Source organism: Anolis carolinensis, chromosome 6 (assembly GCF_035594765.1).
Source record: "Anolis carolinensis isolate JA03-04 chromosome 6, rAnoCar3.1.pri, whole genome shotgun sequence".
NCBI lineage: Eukaryota > Metazoa > Chordata > Lepidosauria > Squamata > Dactyloidae > Anolis > Anolis carolinensis.
In genome coordinates, this window is record NC_085846.1 from 86,636,274 (window position 1) to 86,656,050 (window position 19,777).

General features: G+C 35.8%; 1 protein-coding gene across 4 annotated transcripts in view; it reads left to right on the plus strand.

Annotated features, from left to right (window-relative positions):
* The window catches only part of snx13 (sorting nexin 13), a 79,489-nt gene extending 59,983 nt beyond the window's left edge, over window positions 1-19,506 (plus strand). For 2 of the 4 annotated variants that reach the window (XM_008112618.2, XM_062958051.1), the window contains exons 18-26: window positions 941-1,113; window positions 1,919-2,026; window positions 3,348-3,458; window positions 8,454-8,615; window positions 11,205-11,276; window positions 12,652-12,797; window positions 13,427-13,495; window positions 14,014-14,126; window positions 15,164-19,506. In XM_008112618.2, coding sequence (XP_008110825.1) covers window positions 941-1,113; window positions 1,919-2,026; window positions 3,348-3,458; window positions 8,454-8,615; window positions 11,205-11,276; window positions 12,652-12,797; window positions 13,427-13,495; window positions 14,014-14,126; window positions 15,164-15,411 — 1,202 coding nt within the window. In that variant the 3' untranslated portion in view covers window positions 15,412-19,506. The remainder of the gene's footprint in view (window positions 1-940; window positions 1,114-1,918; window positions 2,027-3,347; window positions 3,459-8,453; window positions 8,616-11,204; window positions 11,277-12,651; window positions 12,798-13,426; window positions 13,496-14,013; window positions 14,127-15,163) is intronic. The other 2 variants (XM_008112621.2, XM_016994359.2) reach the window with 2 other exon arrangements.
* Window positions 19,507-19,777: the final 271 nt, after the last annotated feature.

The window sequence follows — 19,777 nt, forward strand, 5'->3', positions numbered from 1 at the left end:
GCACTAATGGAACTGGTTTCTCTGTTCTTTGTAATCTAACCATATAATTATTGTGTTTCTTTGGGTTAATAAAATGTTATGTAGTCGTACAAGTTCCTAAAACTTGTACATAATTTAGCATTATACTTGTTCTATAGTAGCATCATCATTAAATTGCATTGCAGCACATGTTCTACATCAGAATATAATTTTTTCCACATCTAACACTCATCTTCACTTATTTCTAACAGTTATTTTAATGTATTACATTTAGGGGTTCCCTTTATAATTTGGAAGGATATTTTTAAAGAATTGAATTTATAAAACAGGACACTGAACAGCATCTTCATCCTAATATTTTGGTTCTGAGCTTGGAAAAAGGCAGCATCACATGAGTAGCCAAAATGGCCACTTGCACAGCACTGTCAAGGAGGAGTATGATATCCATCATTCTTGAGGAACACCAAAGTGATGTAGACATCCTATGACAACATGCCCCCTGCCCCCCTTTTTATGCAGCAAAAGAGTTAACATGGCTCTTTCTTCAAAAACTAATAGAATTTCAAATCCACCAGAAGCATCTACTGCCCCCACCAGCTACGCATATCCAAGCCAACATTATTATTATTATTATTATTATTATTATTATTATTATTATTATTATTATTATTATTAACCCAAGCCAACTTTTAATTGGCTATAGTATACATTTCTTTCTTAATAAGGGTTTTTCATAAGCATAGTTTTGTTCAGCTTCTGGACTAGAAAAAGCTGAAGCATTTGGTTATAGTATGCTGCTTCCAAAAATGTTTACACAGAAAAGGCCATTTACATGCCCATATTGTCTTCACTCTTCTTCCATTTCAAACATCTTTTCATTTCATCTTTCTTCTGCCCTTTCGTCTTCCTCCTCTCTCTGTGTCTCTTTTTTCCTCTTCATTTTTTTATTTTAAATTGCTAGTCTATGCTGATTATGACCCATATACTGTGGCAGGAGTTTGTAATGACCATGGAAAGACATATGCGCTATATGCTATTACTGTTCGCCGTCGAACTCCAAATGGTGATGAAGTATGGAAGACCTATCGTCGCTACAGTGACTTCCATGACTTCCACATGAGGATCACTGAACAAGTAAGATCTGCCTCTAATTATTGTGTGTGGAAGAAGCAGAACACATTCTCACTTTGATTTTAGTTGGCCATGGTTAACCTATGCGGTTAACCTGAAATGAACGAATTTGAATGCTTTTGAAATTGAGTCCAGCTCTGTGTTCGCAATAATGGTACATATGGACTAAACTAATTAATAAGGTGGGCATGAATTAGGGTGTGGATTATAACTAGTCAAAAAAGGTTACATTCATCCATGCTCTCCAGAACTAAACTCTGGATACATTACTAGTTCAGATGAATCACTACGATCAGGCTCCTTTTTGCTTAATATCTGATATTGCAGGCCACTTTTAACAAACAGGGAATGGCACTAAAGGTTTTTTGAACATTTAGTTTCACTGAAATGTTCCTCTGTGTAGAAAAAGATTTTTTTTCCATACATGGGAGAAGAGCATTCTTCAGAGAAAGCTGGACTATAACATTTTTCCAGCCATCTACTTTCTATGCATTGAAACTCTCTTCTGTATTGCCTGAGCTCACACTTTCAACACTGAGCTCACACTTTCAACTTTAGATAGGATTCAGTTCAGAAACAGATTGCTCCACAGTGAATAACAGATATTGAAGAGGGATACAAAGAACCAGTTTCTTAGGTTGCATTGTGAGTATTGAACTCAATGACATGAATAGGGGATTTTTATTTTAACCGTAAGTAAGAAATTGATAATGTTACTTTTGTAATAGGTACTAAAACTATTAAATAGATAAATGGTCTAGTGTATAGATTTTTAAAAAATATGTAACAATTTGATTTTTTTCTCTAGTTTGAAAATTTAGCAAATTTATTGAAGCTGCCTGGTAAAAAAACATTCAATAACATGGATAGAGATTTTTTAGAAAAAAGAAAGAAGGATTTAAATGCATACTTGCAGGTATGTTGTCATATTCAGGATTTTGAAAAAGAATGTATGTCTGATTTACACATCCTTTTCTCCTATCCTCAAGCCTGCCATCTATTGGAAAATGCAATAAAATTCATGGCTTAGTAAAGTTTCAGTGCCTGAATTGTTTTAAGTATACCTTGGTTATACATAAACCATAAAGCATAGATTGGGGGTATAAAGATTTATCATCTAAATTATTTGTATGTTTGGAATTTGAGTGTATATTTCTTCTATCAAGATCTGGTTTGGTTTCACAATTTCAGTTGAGAGGAAACAAACAGCATATGATGTACTGAACCTGGCCTTGTTCAGTTAACAGAAATGGGCAAGGCTGCCTATGTTCAAAACAAATTGAACCTAACCACAGGGATATGTAGCTGCTACAATGCCCTCTTTGTGAAATTTCCTTCGAATATTCTTCAGAAGTTTCATTTTGTCCAGAATAAAGCACATGTTCATAGTTATTGCTGTGTATATAATTTTTAGAACATCTGCTTTAATTACAAGTGTGCTTCCTGTCACACATCAGATATTAGCTATATATCCTCAAATTGTTTTGACTGTATGCTTCATGCCATATCATCAGCTCCTGATTCTAAAAAGTGATGGAAATACTAGGATTATGCATGAGATTTGTTTCTAGCTGCTCCTTAGGTGTGAATCTGTCTTTGTGGAAGGTTCATTTCTGTTTTTTGCCTTTGTAGTAAGTAAAGAAATTTGGTCATGTGTAGCCACAATATTTTCAGCTAATTCTGATGTTTTAATTTTCACCAGACTGTTTATGTTGGGAAGGGGGGTGGCAGGTTCAATCGTTTTAATTATTGCTCAGTAAATACTTGCTAATTACATTATTTAAATATTAGCTGCCTTAAGTTCTACTCAAGTAGGAAATGAAACGTTGAATGCTAGGAAAAAAATCAAATAATTCTTCTGGTAATATATAGCATGGCTGAGTATGTATATCTAATTAGATTTCTTACATTATATACAGCTGTAGTTACTACCTTTAAATATTGTTTACCCTATTAGTTTCCTAGCAAATATATAATACAAGACATATCATTTGGAATCAATATTCCTTAGAATACTCAGGAAGGGTTTGGAGATTTTTAAAAACATAGCATTTTACTGGCATTTGGAAAAAGTTAAACATAAGGGCTTCCAGTAATAACTGGAATGGCAGCAATCAAAATTAGTTTAAAAGCATCCTGCATTAGTTGTACCATATTTTGTTGCATATATTTTATCATTGAAACCAAAGTATTAATCTTTCTAAATGTTAAATGAAATTACTTGCATCTCTTCTTAGCTTTTGCTAGCTCCTGAGGTGATGAAAGCTTATCCTGCTTTAGCACACTATGCGTATGACTTCTTAGAAAATAAAGCGTACAGTAAAGGAAAGGGAGATTTTGCTCGGAAGGTAAGACTGGCGTCTGTTGTCTAGCTGGCCTCAAGAATAGATGTGATACTATAATCATGCCTTGAATCAGTTGCAACCTAAACATATTTATATTTAATGTAAGCGAGTCTCTCTTCTCTGAAATGTTTGGGACCAAAGGGTTGGGGGATTTGAGGGGTGGGAACTTTGGAATGCCTGTAATTGCATTACAGATGGGGAAAGGGGGTGCCTGCAAGTTTTCCCTCAAGAAATCCTGAAGGGGAAAGAAAAAGATAGGGGAAGACTCCATTTACGCAGAGCCTGTATAAAAAGCAGTTTTCCCAGATGCTTCTCAGGCTATGAACAGCACACTTCCACTCTCTAGCAAAGTATTCAAGAAATGAGAGGGAAATCTTTCTAAGCTTTTTTTTCAGTTCTCTGTCTTGACTGGATACTGGCAGTGGCTAATGGTGTTGCCCCATGCTCATTTTCACTCCTACCATTAGCTGGGTGTAAGGTGAGCTTGGATGCATCTGGGAGGTATGCTCTTTAAAGGGGCCTTGTGTAAATAGAGTTCCCTTTTACTTCATGCTCTTCTTCTTCTTCCACATTAGGGCTTATAAAGGAGAAACTCAACAAATGTTTGACATGTGGCTGGCCCCCTTTCCCCATAGGTTGAAATGCGTCTGAAAAAGTTTGGGTTTAGGGAAGATTTTTGATTTCCAGATGAGAAAGCTCATCCCATGTGCGAATGACCTCTTGGTTTAAAGTCAGTATGCAGATGAGAACATTTGAAATAAATGCATATATTTGTTGTCAGTGAAGCCAGATTTACATAACAGATTGCTTGCAGTACAAAATATTTTAGAAAGCACAGTCAGCCCTAAAGTGTAAAGTATTTTAAAAATTGTTACTATTCCCTTTCCTTTTATTTACCCCAAAACCGTCTGCCCATTTCAGACACCACATGCTTCATGACTTCCATCCACCTGCTCAAAGGAGAGATTGCATGTCTCCCTTTAAGAGTCGTCTTTGAATCTGTTTTGTATGAAAGAATCAAAGGAACTAAATGCAAAACTTTTGAATACAGCCCTTTGTCAGAGTGGATTTTTCAGCCATTGTGCTTGGAATAGGTCGCTTTGCAGATTTTTAAATGCTCAGTTGTCAATTTTGACTTGATGATTCCTTATTATAAACTAAGTATAGATTGCTATTATATGTTTTTAAGAAGTTAATGCTAATTTGACGGCTTAAACAAAAAAAAATAGCCAAAACTTGTGTCCACCATTATTCAAGCTTCTGTAATAGCTTAGGGACTGAACCGTTCATTTGTTCTTACAGTCTTTTTTTTTAAAAAAGCAGTCAAATCAGCATATAATCTTAACTATGACAGGTGGGTGCATGTTTTCCTTTCTACTCACCTATATGTCATTTCTCAATATATAACTTTTCTCTTGGTAAGCAAATACCAACATTTTTTAGAAATTTTCAGGATTTTCAAATCCTTGAGGATGCCACCTTAAACAAATTATTACCTTGCTGTCTTACAAAGATGTCACGCTTTAAAGACATACATATATGATCTCCCCCCCCCCCCCCCCCCACACACACACTCTACAGAAATCCCTGAATGGCCAACATAATATAGATATTTAGCAAATGTTACGTAGATTATATAAATTTTTCAAGTTACAGTTCAGCCAAAGATTCCTAACAAAAAAACAAGTAATTATAAAACTACCAAAAAACTTAACCCAATCAAAAAGAATATATGTGGTACAGATTATGCTAGTATCAAACATCCAACCTCATGAAAGGCTAAGGAAAACAGTATTTCCAATTGTCTTTTGGCATATAGTGTTTATGGGTGAAGGGCCATAGACTCTTAATGTCACTCATAAACATCAAGAAAGTTGAGAAAGGTTTCTAAAGAAGATCTCAATAGTTTGTAGGGTTGCATGGTAGCAGTTTTTCCAGTTCCAGGACGTTTAAGATTTCATTTATCAAAGCCAGCACTTAGAACTGTATCTTCAAATCCATTGTCATCATTTAAGTATTAGAACGATACGTTCTGTGTTAAAACCCAGCAATCTAGCAGATGTATTTGTACCAATCATAGCTTCAAAATAATCTTCAGAGGGTTCACATATTGTTCATTGTAATAATTGAAACAAGATATCAGTAAGTCAATCTGATTAGAGCTCCATAAAATGTCTTAGCATATGCCAGAATAGCCATGCTTAATTATACATTGGGCCTACTGTATCTGCAGTGGTTCAATATGCAGGCAGTCGCAGCCGTTATTATTAAATGGCAATCACGTGAACATGCAAGCTTTAGCATCTCTGCCTTCACATTGCTGCTGTTTACTAATAAGTGGCACTACAATGTGCAGTCACAGGCAAATGTGGATCTGGATCCCATATTATTGAAATATAATTGATTGGTTTTATATATGTGGATAGGCTTGATAATACTTTCTAACCTGCTATGTGTCTGACCTATATACTATGCTTACTCACTTGCAAGCACTTGCATATAGGGATGTGCTTCCCTTCCTTTCATCAACTGCATCCTGTGTTGCTCCCAAATAAGTCAATTAACAGCTCATTTTGATGCTGCCACTATTATAAATTGCCTTATAGTTGGAAAAGTTGCCCTCTTTCCTAAGTCTTGGCTGAGGCAGAGGAACTTCCGTATTCTGTCATGAAATGAATTTCAGGAGAACTAACTGCAAGTGAAAAAAAATTAAGCATTTTAAGAAATGCTGGATGGCTACCCCAGAAGAATGTCAGTTTGGATTATCTCAGAAGTTCATATACGATCAACTACATATATGACATGAAAATAAAGATAATACATGCTGAATTAACATAGAAAAAGAGGATATAGCAGTTTGTGAACAGAGCAAGCCCTTGCCCAGGTTATTAGTTAAGTAAACATATAATGTAAAATAGCATATGATAAACATAGATTGCTAGCAAATAGACTAGACCAGTATGGATTTTCTAGTTAAAAGGCGCAGTATGGATTATTGGTGTTCTGATCTCATACAGTGGGGGGAAAAGTATTTTGTCAGATACCAATTGTACAAGTTCTCCCACTTAAAAAGATGAGAGAGACAAGATTTCTGGGTCTTACAGACCTGTAACTTCTTCTTTAAGAGGCTCCTCTGTCCTCCACTCATTATCTGTAGTAATGGCACCTATTTGAACTTGTTATCACTATAAAATACACCTGTCCACATCCTCAAGCAGGCACACTCCAAACTCCACTCTGGTGAAGACCAAAGAGCTGTTGAAGGACACCAGAAACAAAATTGTAGCCCTGCACCAGACTGGGAAGACTGAGTCTGCAATAGGCAAGCAGCTTGGTGTGAAGAAATCAACTGTGGGAGCAATAATTAGAAAATGAAAGAGATACAAGACCACTGATAATCTCCCTTGTTCTGGGGCTCCACACAAGATCTCACCCCATGGGGTCAAAATGATCACAAGAACGGTGAGCAAAAATCCCAGAACCACACGGGGGACTTAGTGAATGATCTGCAGAGAGCTGGGACCAACATAACAAAGGCTACCATCAGTAACACACTATGCCGCCAGGGACTCAGATCCTGCAGTGCCAGACCCTGCTTAAGCCAGTACATGTCCGGGCCCGATGAAGTTTGCTAGAGAGCATTTGGATGATCCAGAAGAGTATTGGAAGAATGTCATATGATCAGATGAAACCAAGTAGAACTGTTTGGCAGAAACACAACTCGTCATGTTTGAAGGAGAAAGAATGCTGAGTTGCATCCAAAGAACACCATACCTACTGTGAAGCATGGGGGTGGCAACATCATGCTTTGGGGCTGTTTCTCTGCAAAAGGAGCAGGGCGACTGATCCATATACATGAAAGAATGAATGGGGCCATGTATCGTGAGATTTTGAGTGCAAACCTCCTTCCATCAGCAAGGGCACTGAAGATGAAACGTGGTTGAGTCTTTCAGCATGACGATAATCACAAGCACACCACCAAGGCAATGAAGAAGTGACTTCATAAGAAGCATTTCAAGGTCCTGGAGTGGCCTAGCCAGTCTCCAGATCTCAACCCTTTAGAAAACCTTTGGAGGGAGTTGAAAGTCCATGTTGCCCAGCGACAGCCCCAAAACATTACTGCTCTTGAGGAGATCTGCATGGAGGAATGGGCCAACATATCAGCAACAGTGTGTGCCAACATTGTGAGGACTTTTGACCTCTGTCATTGCCAATAAAGGATATATAACAAAGTATTGAGATGAACTTTTGTTATGGACCAAATACTTATTTTCTACCATAATTTGCACATAAATTTGTGAAAAATCAGACAATGTGATTTTCTGGATATGTTTTCTCATGTTGTCTCTCATAGTTGAAGTCTACCTATGATGTCAATTACAGGCCTCTCTCATCTTTTTAAGTGGGAGAACTTGCATAATTGGTATCTGACTAAATACTCCCCCCCCAATGTAATACAGTATCCACTTTATTGGTTGCTAGAGGGATGTAAATGACAGTTCAGTTGTAGACATGTTCTCTTCTTGTCTACTCTAATTTGGATCTTCCAAAGTATGGAATATTATCTTCTAAATGGAGAACTTTCAAAACCTTTTTCTTAATCCATAGTAGCAGTGCTTACACTGTTTCTTGGAATTTATAGTGCTATCCTGGTTTAAAATGATAAAATATTTTGTTTATTTATTATTTAGTGGTGCTTTGTACAGTACCGCAAGTAAAAAAAAGCAGATATTTGCTGTAAGGAATTTACTGTCTAAAGAGTAAGTCAAGTGTAGGAAAAGGAATGGTCTGTTGATGACATTCCTTTGAGTTCCAAGTGTCATGTCGAAGGCCATGTTAGTCTTATGGATGCTTGAAATTTACAAAGAAAATTATTTGTAACAATGGCTTTGTATTGCTGCTCTCCAAACTATGTGACATTTTCAACACACATTACTGGATTACTGTAGTCGTATCCTCATAGATTTATGCAATCGTGGTAAATGTTTTCCTCTTCAGATGGACACATTTGTAAACCCACTGCGTAACTCTATGAGAAATGTTTCAAATGCTGTCAAGTCCTTCCCCGACAGCTTGACAGAGGGAATGACTAAAATGTCAGACAACATGGGCAAAATATCAGAAAGATTGGGACAAGACATAAAGCAATCATTTTTCAAGGTAAGAATACACTGAAAAAAGACATTACATACGATGTTCCATTTTGGGCCATATCTTTTTTAAAAAGGAAAGACAGAACAGGCAGTGTTACATAAAATACATTCATAACAGACTTCAAAGTAAAAGCAGATATCCATTATCCAAATTTATTCTGAAAAAGTAGCAGAAGTAGAAAATCTATGAAGCTGAATATCTTACTTAGCTATGTCCTGTCCTTGTTGATCCTTGGGATATTGTCTATTGCATCTGACTTCATATGCCAACTGATTGAGCAACAAACTTGAACCGTCTGGTTTTAATGAGGAAACACAATTCAGTAGTTACTTGCTGTAGCCATAAATTTGAAAGTAAACACTTGCTGTAGCCACAATAAAAAGATTTTTTTATTCTTCAGACTTGTGTAATATTATCTTTTCTTTTGGATATTACAAAATTATCTGGAAGAAAAGACGCTCCTATTAATTAATTTTTGTCTTTGTTATTAGTTGTTGATCTCTCTAAATTCACAAATCTGTCTTCTGTCTTCATGCAGGTAAGCAAGAGGAAGCAAGGTTAGAAAAAGGGAGAGAGAGATGGAAGCAAGGATTTAGGGATAGTAATTGCGTGTTAGCCTTGTAGGCAATGACATGCAATATTAAATTTTATATACATTTGCTTTGGGACAACTTGTCCTTGCAGCACACCAAAAAGTTCTAACATATGTCATTACACATATAAAAGTATTTCTTCGTGTAAATGGCACAGGCATGATTCCAATTCTATTAGTTTCATTGTCCTATCTGAATATCAGGTTACAATTTGTAATCTTTTCAAAACTGCTTCGTCCAGTATTTGGTCTTTCAGAACTTTGCTTCCCTGTTTTCTTTGCATTTTATTCACAAATAGGACTTCCAGTTAACATCTTCCAGAAATATACCAATATTAAGAAAAATGGTTTGCAGACCTCCATCCCCACCTCACAGCTTGCAAACTCAAAAATAGAAGTAGATCTTTAGTTGCTGATGGTTTTGATGGCTAAAGGTGATTTGCTTATGGGAGGGGGGGGGCTAGTATGGACCACAGAAGGTCCTGAAGGCCAGAGAGTGGCCCGAAGGCCCCCCCCCCCCGAAAGAAATGCCCATCTAGGCTATAGGGATTCCTCTGGGTTTACTGTTTCTTAAAAATAATATTTGCTGTTATAAATATACCTTTCTTCCTTAAACTTAATGTTTAGCATACTTAGGTATTTTCTCCATGGACAATCCACGCTACTGTGTTTTTTTCTTTCTGTCTTAACAGCTATACCATCCTACAGAGTCTATTTTTTTTCAAATTCATAGAAAACATAAGATAGATAGTAAATGCTAATTTAGGACTGGCCTAAAATACTTTGCGTGTTCAGTCTTCGTTATCTCAGAAGTTCAGAGCAGTCCACATAGCCTATGGTGCATTCTCAAACCACTTTGAAATCCTTAGTTAAATTGCCAAAAGACCTGGATTTAATTCAATGTCTCTCCCATCACTTCACATCCAGTTGAAAGCCAGAGCCTTCAGTGCTCATATGATTCCTTGCCCATACTGGAGCTGCCATGTTTTGTTCTGTGTTAAAGAAATGCTCTGTTTTCAGGGCCTAAAGTATAAACTTCAGCACAAATATAGATTGGACAGTCCTGGCTTTCGTGATGCTCCTTATGTTCACTTGTGAATTGGATGGGAGCAAATGTCTGAAGCAATTTTTTTCTCCACTTTTGCCTGTAGCCTTGCTTTCATCAATCCCCCTTCCCACCCTTGAATAAGATATACTTATTCCATTAGCCTTTTCATTGCTAACTCAACTTCTGCTCTATCACACATGTATGCATCTTACAAAATAAACAAATATTTCAAGTATGTAACGTTAAAATAAGCTCAAGTAGGATGCATGCCAATTGCAAACCAAGTGTAATAATCCAGTTTCCCTCTTATCCTTTTCCTTCCTTCCTTTGTTCATATTGTATAACAACAAGATTATAAGATTACCAATACAGGGCATTATGAATGTTAACGAAATGCACTTATAGCATAGGTAGAAAGTAAAATTGCACAGTAGTGTAAGTAGAAAGAGACCATTTTTTAAAAAAGGACTAAAATGCAATCTGAAAATACTAGTCTTTTATATTCTAGGTAAGTAGAAAATAAAGTAGAAAGTAAAATTGCCCAATAGTGTAAGTAGAAAGAGACCATTTTTTAAAAAAAGAATTAAAATGAAATTAGAAAATATTAGTCTTTTATGTTCTAGGTAGTTTAGCAGAACATTTTCGAAATATGGAATATTTCTGCATGAGATTAAGTAAAAGTTAGATTTTTCTACTCTCATAAATGAATATAGTACTCTTGGACTTTTCTGTATGTCACTGATCAGTGATCCAAGTTGGAATATTGAGCTAGTTAACCTTTCCACCAAGATATAATCCATCAATTTTGCAAATAATATTTTTATTAATTTAATTATATTTGTAAAACATTTTAATTGTGCCATTCAAAATTTGAACTGAGTTATATGACTCTGTGGGTTTGTAAATTGTTTTTTCACCTTTACGTTTCTGTTAATAATATTTCTTTGGAATTTAGGAGCCTCCTTTAATGCAGAAGACATACGTTGATCCTAAACACTGCCGTGTTGCAGCACACCTTGATGATAATGTGAGTTGGTTGTTTGGTCATTTGAGATTGAAATATTGATTTTAGGTTTGTTTTATTGCATTGCTTTTATGATTAGTGAACTTTTAAAATATTTTTGTTTGTATGTGCACACATCCATTATATTATTGTTATTGTTCCAAAATGCGATAAATATTGTGGGCATCCTTAAAAATGCTTTCTATTGCCAGTTCTTGGAGCAGCAGCCCTCTTTTCTGCATGTCTTTATATCAATTTGCTTTGACACTCTCATTTTAAAAGCTGTTCCCTATATAGTATGAGGGAAAATATTTTGATAAATACAATCCTGCTTGCGTATGTGAAGTCAGTTGAGCAGTTCTTTGGATCCCAACTAGTATATGATATTTAAGTAATTTCACTAATTCTGTATCATCTTTGCTAATAATGATTTACTGCATTTGATGTAAGTTGTCCATGTCTCCAAAAACACCCTCCTCCATATTTTTTGGTCATAGACCTTGATGAAACTCCTCATAGATTTAAGATTCTTAATGGGGGTTTTTTGTGCAAGAATATGAGGATGAAGCTTACACATCCAAACTTCAGATATTCTCCAAAGGTGGAATTGTTTCTTAGTGTTGTGGCTGGAATAGTGGTTAAATATATGAAGAACAAGTTCAAAAGGACTTTCATCTTTAATGAGGATAGGACCATAACATTATCCAAGATTATATGCAGATTTGCCATGGTGATATATCTGCACCTGTTCTACACTTCACATTTTTCTTTGCCACATCAAAGCATTCCACTTTCTATTTCTGTGTACTGACTGCTATGATTTTAGAAAACGGTCATTTTTCTCCTTCAGGATGATGGTCCCATTGTTAGCATTTTTTCAAATTATTAGAGAAGTTTCCCTAAATATATTTGTTTTATTCTTGGTATTGATTAAATCTATACAGTTAGGGTTTTTTAATGTATTGTATGATTGTAACTGGGGAAAATAGATATTGAAAATGAATTTTACAAAATTCAGAATTGTAGCAGTGTTGGTCTCTTGCAAGATAACCAGCATCTAAGCCCTAAAACAAGTAATGGTCTGCAACTTTTGAGGGTCCATTTGCTGAAAGCTTATGTGGAAAGTTGGTGAAGGTTAGTAGATTTTTAATAGATATAATTGACAAAAATTAAATTTTAAAATAAAAGGATAAATGTAACAATTGTAATATCAATATATAAAATATAATGCTTGTATTATAATAAGCAAATGCATTAAGGGATAAAATCTCTTGTAAACTTTCTAAGAAGTAATTATTAACTGAAATTCCATATAGCATGCATTCAATTAATTATATAATAGTTTAATTCTTGACTGTGGAAACAAAATTAAAATTAATTTTCTGCCCCAATTTATTAGGTGGATGACAATGTTCCTCTCAAAATAATGCTGCTACTCATGGATGAAATCTTTGATTTAAAGGAGAGAAATCAGTGGTTACGACGGAATATCAAAAACTTGCTCCAGCAGCTGATCAGAGCAATGCATGGATATACGATAAATAAGTACTGCCTTCCAGTTTTTTTTTCTAATATTTTAAAATTATATGAAGTCCTTGTGAAGAACTATGCATTTCCAATTTAAGCACTAATTTTTAGTTTAATATGTGATGTAATTTTAAACAAAGCTGAATAGTAATATTTTGGTGAACCTGAACAGAAAACATAGCTCCGCCACCACCCCCGTGTAAGAAAACACAGGAAAAACAAAATTGTTTTTTGACTGGGCAACTGACACCTCTGTCTTTTCTTGTGTTCATACCATACAGCTCCTTACCTCACCTAATTTCCAATATAGTTTTCTAAATTGGTGAAATAGAAGTCCATGTTTTCAAACTGTCCATCTATACCTGATATCTGTTCTTTCTTCTTTGACTTCGATAGTTTTGAAACTGGCCATCTAGTGATACAAGTGAAAGCATGGTAGCAGCTCCATAGAATCAGTGTGGTATCTTGGGTATTGTGTTGGATTTGGATATCAACTCATCTCCCAGCTGTAAAGCTTTTATGTTCTAGTCTGATGAAGCTCCAGCACTATTTGGCAGTATAGAGTCACCCTTCATCCCAATTGCAATAAAGCTAAGGTTCAACTTAGTCTAGATCTGACCCAACTTATAAGCCTGCTTTCATTTCAGAAAAATAGTTGATCACGTTGATTGGATGACATCTCCAGAACAGGTAGCAGATGCGGTTAAACGGTTCAGGTTTGTATATCTCCATCCTGTAATTAAACAATATTTATATTTAATATGTATGCTTGTAGCTGAGAACGAGTATTTTTATTAGAGCCAGTTACTTCTCTTGCCTTTAACCGATTAACTCTTTCAAGGATCTTCCGTTTAATGAATCTTTTAAAATATGTTTACATCCCTTTTCCTCAGTTCCCATATTACTTGGCCAGTTTTGAAGGGAAAAGGAAGTTTAGACTGGTTTCTATATGTTTGCTTAATTTTGTAGGTCTTAAGCCAAGGTTAAACTGTTAGCATTAGGCATATTCTTTTCTTTCTGCATGAATCAAAGCGCTAGTCCTTTGGTTTGCTGTGATCAAATTAGGAATCTTGAATATCATCAATAGACTTTTGTGCCAGCCTTTGTATAGGCAAGGTCTAATACAATATACAGATGGGCTTGCATGTGGAGGTGTGTTAAATACACTGTAGTGTTTGCAGCTGGTAACCGTGGCATAATTTTCATTTTTCATTGTAAAATTGTTTGCCTACAGAGATGCCTTTTGGCCAAATGGTATTTTGGCAGAAACTGTTCCCCGCAGAGACAATGCAATACGAATGCGAACACGAATAGCTGGAAAAACAAAATTACTGGGGATAATGCCAGGTTTGTGAAATTTATTAAATTGATTGCTACCTGAAGAGTTAAGAATGCTCTCAATTGTGACAACTGGGTGGCAGAAAAAGAACCTTATATGTAGCATATTAATAATGTATGGGGTTTAAAAAAAGATGGACCTAATATGAAATTGCTATATCTCGGCAATCATAAATGCCCATGAATGAAACTTTTACCACTTGAAAGGGTGGGGCATAGAGTTTCCATTGGTTTAATGCCTCTTCCAGCACAAAAACAACCCCGAGCCTCAATCATTCGCAAGATGGTGATTCCTCACCATAAGGCCCAATGAGAGTCTTTATTTGTGGTGTTATTTTTTAGATTTGTTTCTGATTCAAAATGGTTAGTAAAACTTGGTAACTTGTCAACTCATTAAACCAGTTGTGTCAAGCTCATTTTCATTGAGGGCTACACCGGCCTTATAGTTGCCTTCAAAGAGCCATTGAATCCATGGAGGGAGAATCCATGGGTACAGAGGGCCAATTATAATTTTTATATGGTTTCAATGCTCTTTATTTTTTACCCAATTTTGGTCCTCAGGTGTTATTGAACAACAATTCCCATCACTTTTGATTACTCACAATGAAGACTAGGGATAATGGAAATTGCAACCCAACAGCACTTGTGGCTCAGAGGTTAGGGAAATTTTAAAGTCAGACATTGCATCCATAAGCCTTGTATCCAAATTTAAATCCCACATTCCTGATTAAACTGAACAAACTGCAGCTTTCTGAATGTTTCTGTACCACGACTCCCATCAGCTCTAGCCATAATGTCTAATAATGAGGAATACAGAAGTTATGTATTTATGTACCTGGAGGGTTACATAAAATTACATGGTGGGCCTGATTCAGCCCATGGGTCTTGAGTTTGACACATGTGCATTAAACCATTTTTATAACATGCTATTATCGTGCAATATGCTGCTTTGAAACTGGATCCATCGTTATGAAACATCCTGCATTTCAAATACACGTGAAGATAATGATTTTACTGAACTGTCATATTTTGTTATCTTTGTCTAGATGAGCTGAAGCATATCCTAGGTGCTGAGACAACAAGAAAAGGCATTCTCCGAGTCTTTGAAATGTTTCAACATACTCAACTAAATAAGCGCCTGATATATGTCTTTCTGGAGGGCTTCTTGGAAACCTTATTTCCAGTGTATGGATTTCCTGATCTCTTCAAAAAACTGCATTCACATTCAAAACAAATGCAGCGATACATGCATAGACTACAATCTACGCAAGCGCCTTTTTTACAGAAAAGGTGACACTCCAAACTTATTCATTGGTGTCTGTTTGCCCAGAACCTGGGCAGATTCTCTGGGGCTTATAACTCTCATGCTGTTATTTCTGCACCAGTCTTTTAGTGTCACATAATAAGATTATTAATGCATCCATAGAAGATGTGGTCCTTCTCATCCTTCATCTCTAATGCAACCACTACCATGAACAGGGTTCATGTGTCTTAAATGATTTGGTGCATCTTCATGCAACATTGAGAAGAAAACTAGCGCGCTCTGAAAAGAATGTCTGTTTCTTCCACTCCTGATGGGATTTATGAATGCCAGCAATGAAAACGTGCTAGACCTTGTCCACTGAGACATAAGTAAAGCACAACTATGGTGATAGCAATGGAGGATTTGGCTGCTGTGCTTGGAACTGGGAGATTGTGCAATGTGAGAATCAGGTGCGATTTGATTTGCATTATGACTGTCAAGGCTTGTAGATCTCAATCAGCGGGTCTGAAAAGCTTGAGCTAGCATGAAGAAACATTTTGTGGGATAAATAGCTCTGAGAACTGTTGTAATTTCCCCCAAACTATATTTTCTAACTAAACATTGAGGTAATATGGATTTTGCACATGGCATCATCTACCTGAATTTTCTTTTTTTTTAAAGCTGAACTAAATAAATTATCTTGGTTGAGTTTATTTTTCACTGAGCGAGGGCAGAAGTACAGGAAATTAAACATGGTTTTGAATCAGCTTGTTTAGCAGTATTGGTTTAATCTACACTTATAATCTTTGTTGTCTTCCTATAACCTTTAAATGAAAAGATTAATAATAGCACTTAGCAAAGAGAAGGAACAGTGTTTAAAATATGAGGTTGCCACATTTATTTATTAGGAACCTGGAGAGTGGGAGGATGAGGGAAAGCAGCATTTTAAAATAAAACACTGTTGACATTAAGAACATTTTTTTTAAAAAAGGATTGTATTATATGCCATTAAAAGTCCCCCTAAGACATACTTAAGTATATTCATCTCAAGCGGTAAATAGCTAAAACAACTTGGTTTCTTGCTGAGATGAAAGTCTTACAGACTTCGGTGAACAGTCATAATATGCAAACAGTTGTGAATTCCTGAATGCACCATAGTGTATATATGAAAATAAGAGACACAATTGCAATATTTTTTTAAATAATAATCTTTTTATTTTTTACATAATGTAAAATTTTAATAAACCTCTTCAACACAGAAAGCCCCCCCCCCTTCCCGTCTACCCTCTTTACTTCCAAACGTGTCCAGTTGAGAATGAAATAATAATTGACCACACTTGCTTAGCCTTAATTTATCTTGGACTCACCATCTCCCTTTCTGAGTTTCCTTACTCCCATCACCAAGTGATTATTTAAAAAGAGAGAGAGAAAGAAAAATTCAGAAAATATCTAAGATAGAGTACACTTTTAACATATTTTTTCCTCAAAAGAGTTCTGATTTTAATTGGCAAGGTTTGGTTGTAAATGCAGTTCCTAAAGGTCTTGCAGCTGAGGTCCTCCACTTTAGTAACTTATATTCAGGAGAAATAAATTCAAACCTAGGAAGATCCAAGAGGGGAGTAGCCAAGAAGAGCATCAGTTTAAGGTAGGCTTCGTCAACCTGCAGTCCTCCAGATGTTTGGGCAACCAACTCTCAGAAGCCTTAGCCTGTTTGTTCAGTGGTCAAGAATTGAAGTCCAAAACACCTGGAGGGCCGCAGGTTGAAGAGGTCTGGTTTAAGACATGCTGTCTATAGACACACACCTTGCTGCTCTTAACATCTCACTTGGTTAACTTTCTTGCTGCATGGTCTGCTCAGTACAAGCATCCCCTTTTCAGCAACTTTATTTTTCAATGTTTCACTGTTTTGACAGATATATGTTATAGTCACTTACTGCAATTTTGCCCCCAGTTTGCTTTTTTGACCACCTTGTCATGCTTTTCTTTCAGTTTACTCAGCATTATTATTATTATTATTATTATTATTATTATTATTATTATTATTATTATTATTATTATTTTCCTCTGTTGCCTTAGCACCTCCTAGTATTCAGTCTTGCATTGGCAAGCTAAAACCCCCCCGACTGGATTCTGCTTTTTAACTATTTCACTTCATTACAGCACCCTGATCCCTAACTCTTCAAATAAGCAGGGGATGCCTGTTCTGAGTGTGCTCTAACTTAATTATTTACATTTTCATTACGGTAAGCATTTGCTTCAAAGGCTACTTGTTTCAAGTAGAGAAGTAATTCTGTTTACCATTATATTTTCAGATGACAGATATGAAGAATCAATTCCTTCCTGTTCTCCATATTTTTAAATATTGTAACAGTTAACATAAATGTTCTCAAAATTTACCTTGATTTGATTGTCAGTCTATGCCCTGATGATTACTGAAATGATACCAAGAGCTGACCTGTACCATTTTGAATTGCAAGTGGGGTCTTTAATTAAAAGATACATACAAAAGTTTTTTAAAATCCTTGCACTAAAAAACAAGGCATGTCAGGAGAAACGTTTATGGCTGACCTTTTCTTCAGTATGCCAGTTTTACATGAAGGAGTATTCAATTCCAAGTGCCCCCACTTGCAGTTTGAAGTCTAGACAGATTTAGAATTCTGTAAAAAGTAGGCATATATCATTGTTGGCCCAATCCAGTAATTAAACACCAAAATCTACATACTTTGGATACAGAAAATGTTTTAGTCCTAAATACATATTGTAATAAAGTCTTCTTAAGCAACTTGAATTGATATATATATATATATATATATATATATAGAGAGAGAGAGAGAGAGAGAGAGAGAGAGAGAGAGAGAGAGAGAGAGAGAGAGAGAGAGAGAGAGAGAGAGAGGTTGGTTCAGTTTTTACTACCAGGATGATCAGTGGTCAATCAAACAAATATAGTTTCTCCTATCTTTGAGCATCTACATTAATTGTTAGGATTCTGCTCAGCTGTTGGATTTTTGATTCTCTATTCCTAAAGTCTTGGTTGAATGAAACTCGGCAATTTCTTTCAATGTATCTCAATTGCACACAGGGTTTTTGTCATCTGTATTTAATTCCAGAACATGCCTACAGACAGGAACCATGAACTGTATGTCTCTTCTTGATCAGTTGTGCATAGTTCACATGTTGTTCATTCACATTTTATCATTTGTAGCCCCTGTATCATTTCTATGGGTGGGGATTCACTTACAGAAAGATGGCATCTCTCATGAAACCAGAGCCATTGTAGCCAGTGGTGAGAAATGATGGGAGTTGTAGTCTAACATCTGGAAGGCTGTACTCTGTCCATCCTGGTTACCATCTTTCAAAGTGCCCCTGCCCCAAATTGATTGTGTAAACACAGCACACATCGAGCTGGGGATGTCCTGGCCTGTGAATGCTGTGACCAACCTCTGAAAATAAATGTGCCATCGTCCACCAAAATGCACTTAGCCTTAATTCCAAGAGAATGAACAGTAAGGTGGAATATTTCATATGGTTCATCCTCGAGCTTCTGCCTCTGGTGTTTGCTATAACTAAACAGTTAATTTTAATTGCTACCAGAATGTGTAACAATTTTTAAAAGTAAAATATGAATTCTACAATCTCAGTTTTAATTTTAGTGCAATATTTTCATGTAACGCATGTGTATTTGAATAACTAAAAGGAGGAGGAAGACCTTTTTAAGCTATTGAGATGAAAGATGTAACCTGTCTTAACCAACAATATATATTCTGTTATTGCTGCTGTGTTGGATTATCTAAGGACTTGTTTTAAAAGTCTGGTTTGTCACTCCCTGTAAACCCTACTTCTCTGTGCTCACATGAGCATGGTTCTTACATTACAAGGAGCAAAATCTAAAGAGCACATCTTAATATAGTTGTGAAGTAAATGACTTATGCATATCATTGTACAGTATGTGTCAACTGTGTGCCTAATGGTCCTTTCAATATTTCCCCCCTTTTCTTTAACAAAGAATGAAAACCAATTTGGAATGCCATGGTCTCTTTCTCTCTTTTGGATCAGCTAAAAACTCTAGGTTTTTATTTGGAGTTTGCTTTATGTTGTTGAACAGAAAAGCTCAGAAAAAAATACACTAATAAAGTATTAACGAGAATATTTTCCGTTTCTTTTAATTACTGTCTCTGTGTTATAAATTGCGCCATTTAAAGGTAGAAGATCTCCTGCACTGGGGAGTGGGTGATAAAATGATGCTGAGGAACTGTTGGGTTTTTGGTAAAAGGGTCAATTTAAAGGAGATTTGGAGACACTTGTAGAATATGGTAATAAATGAAGCAATAAATGTAACAGCAATTGAATATGAATAATAAACCTAATGCATCTCAAACATCTGTGCACCTGCATTTTAGATAGAAACAGTAGCAGATCC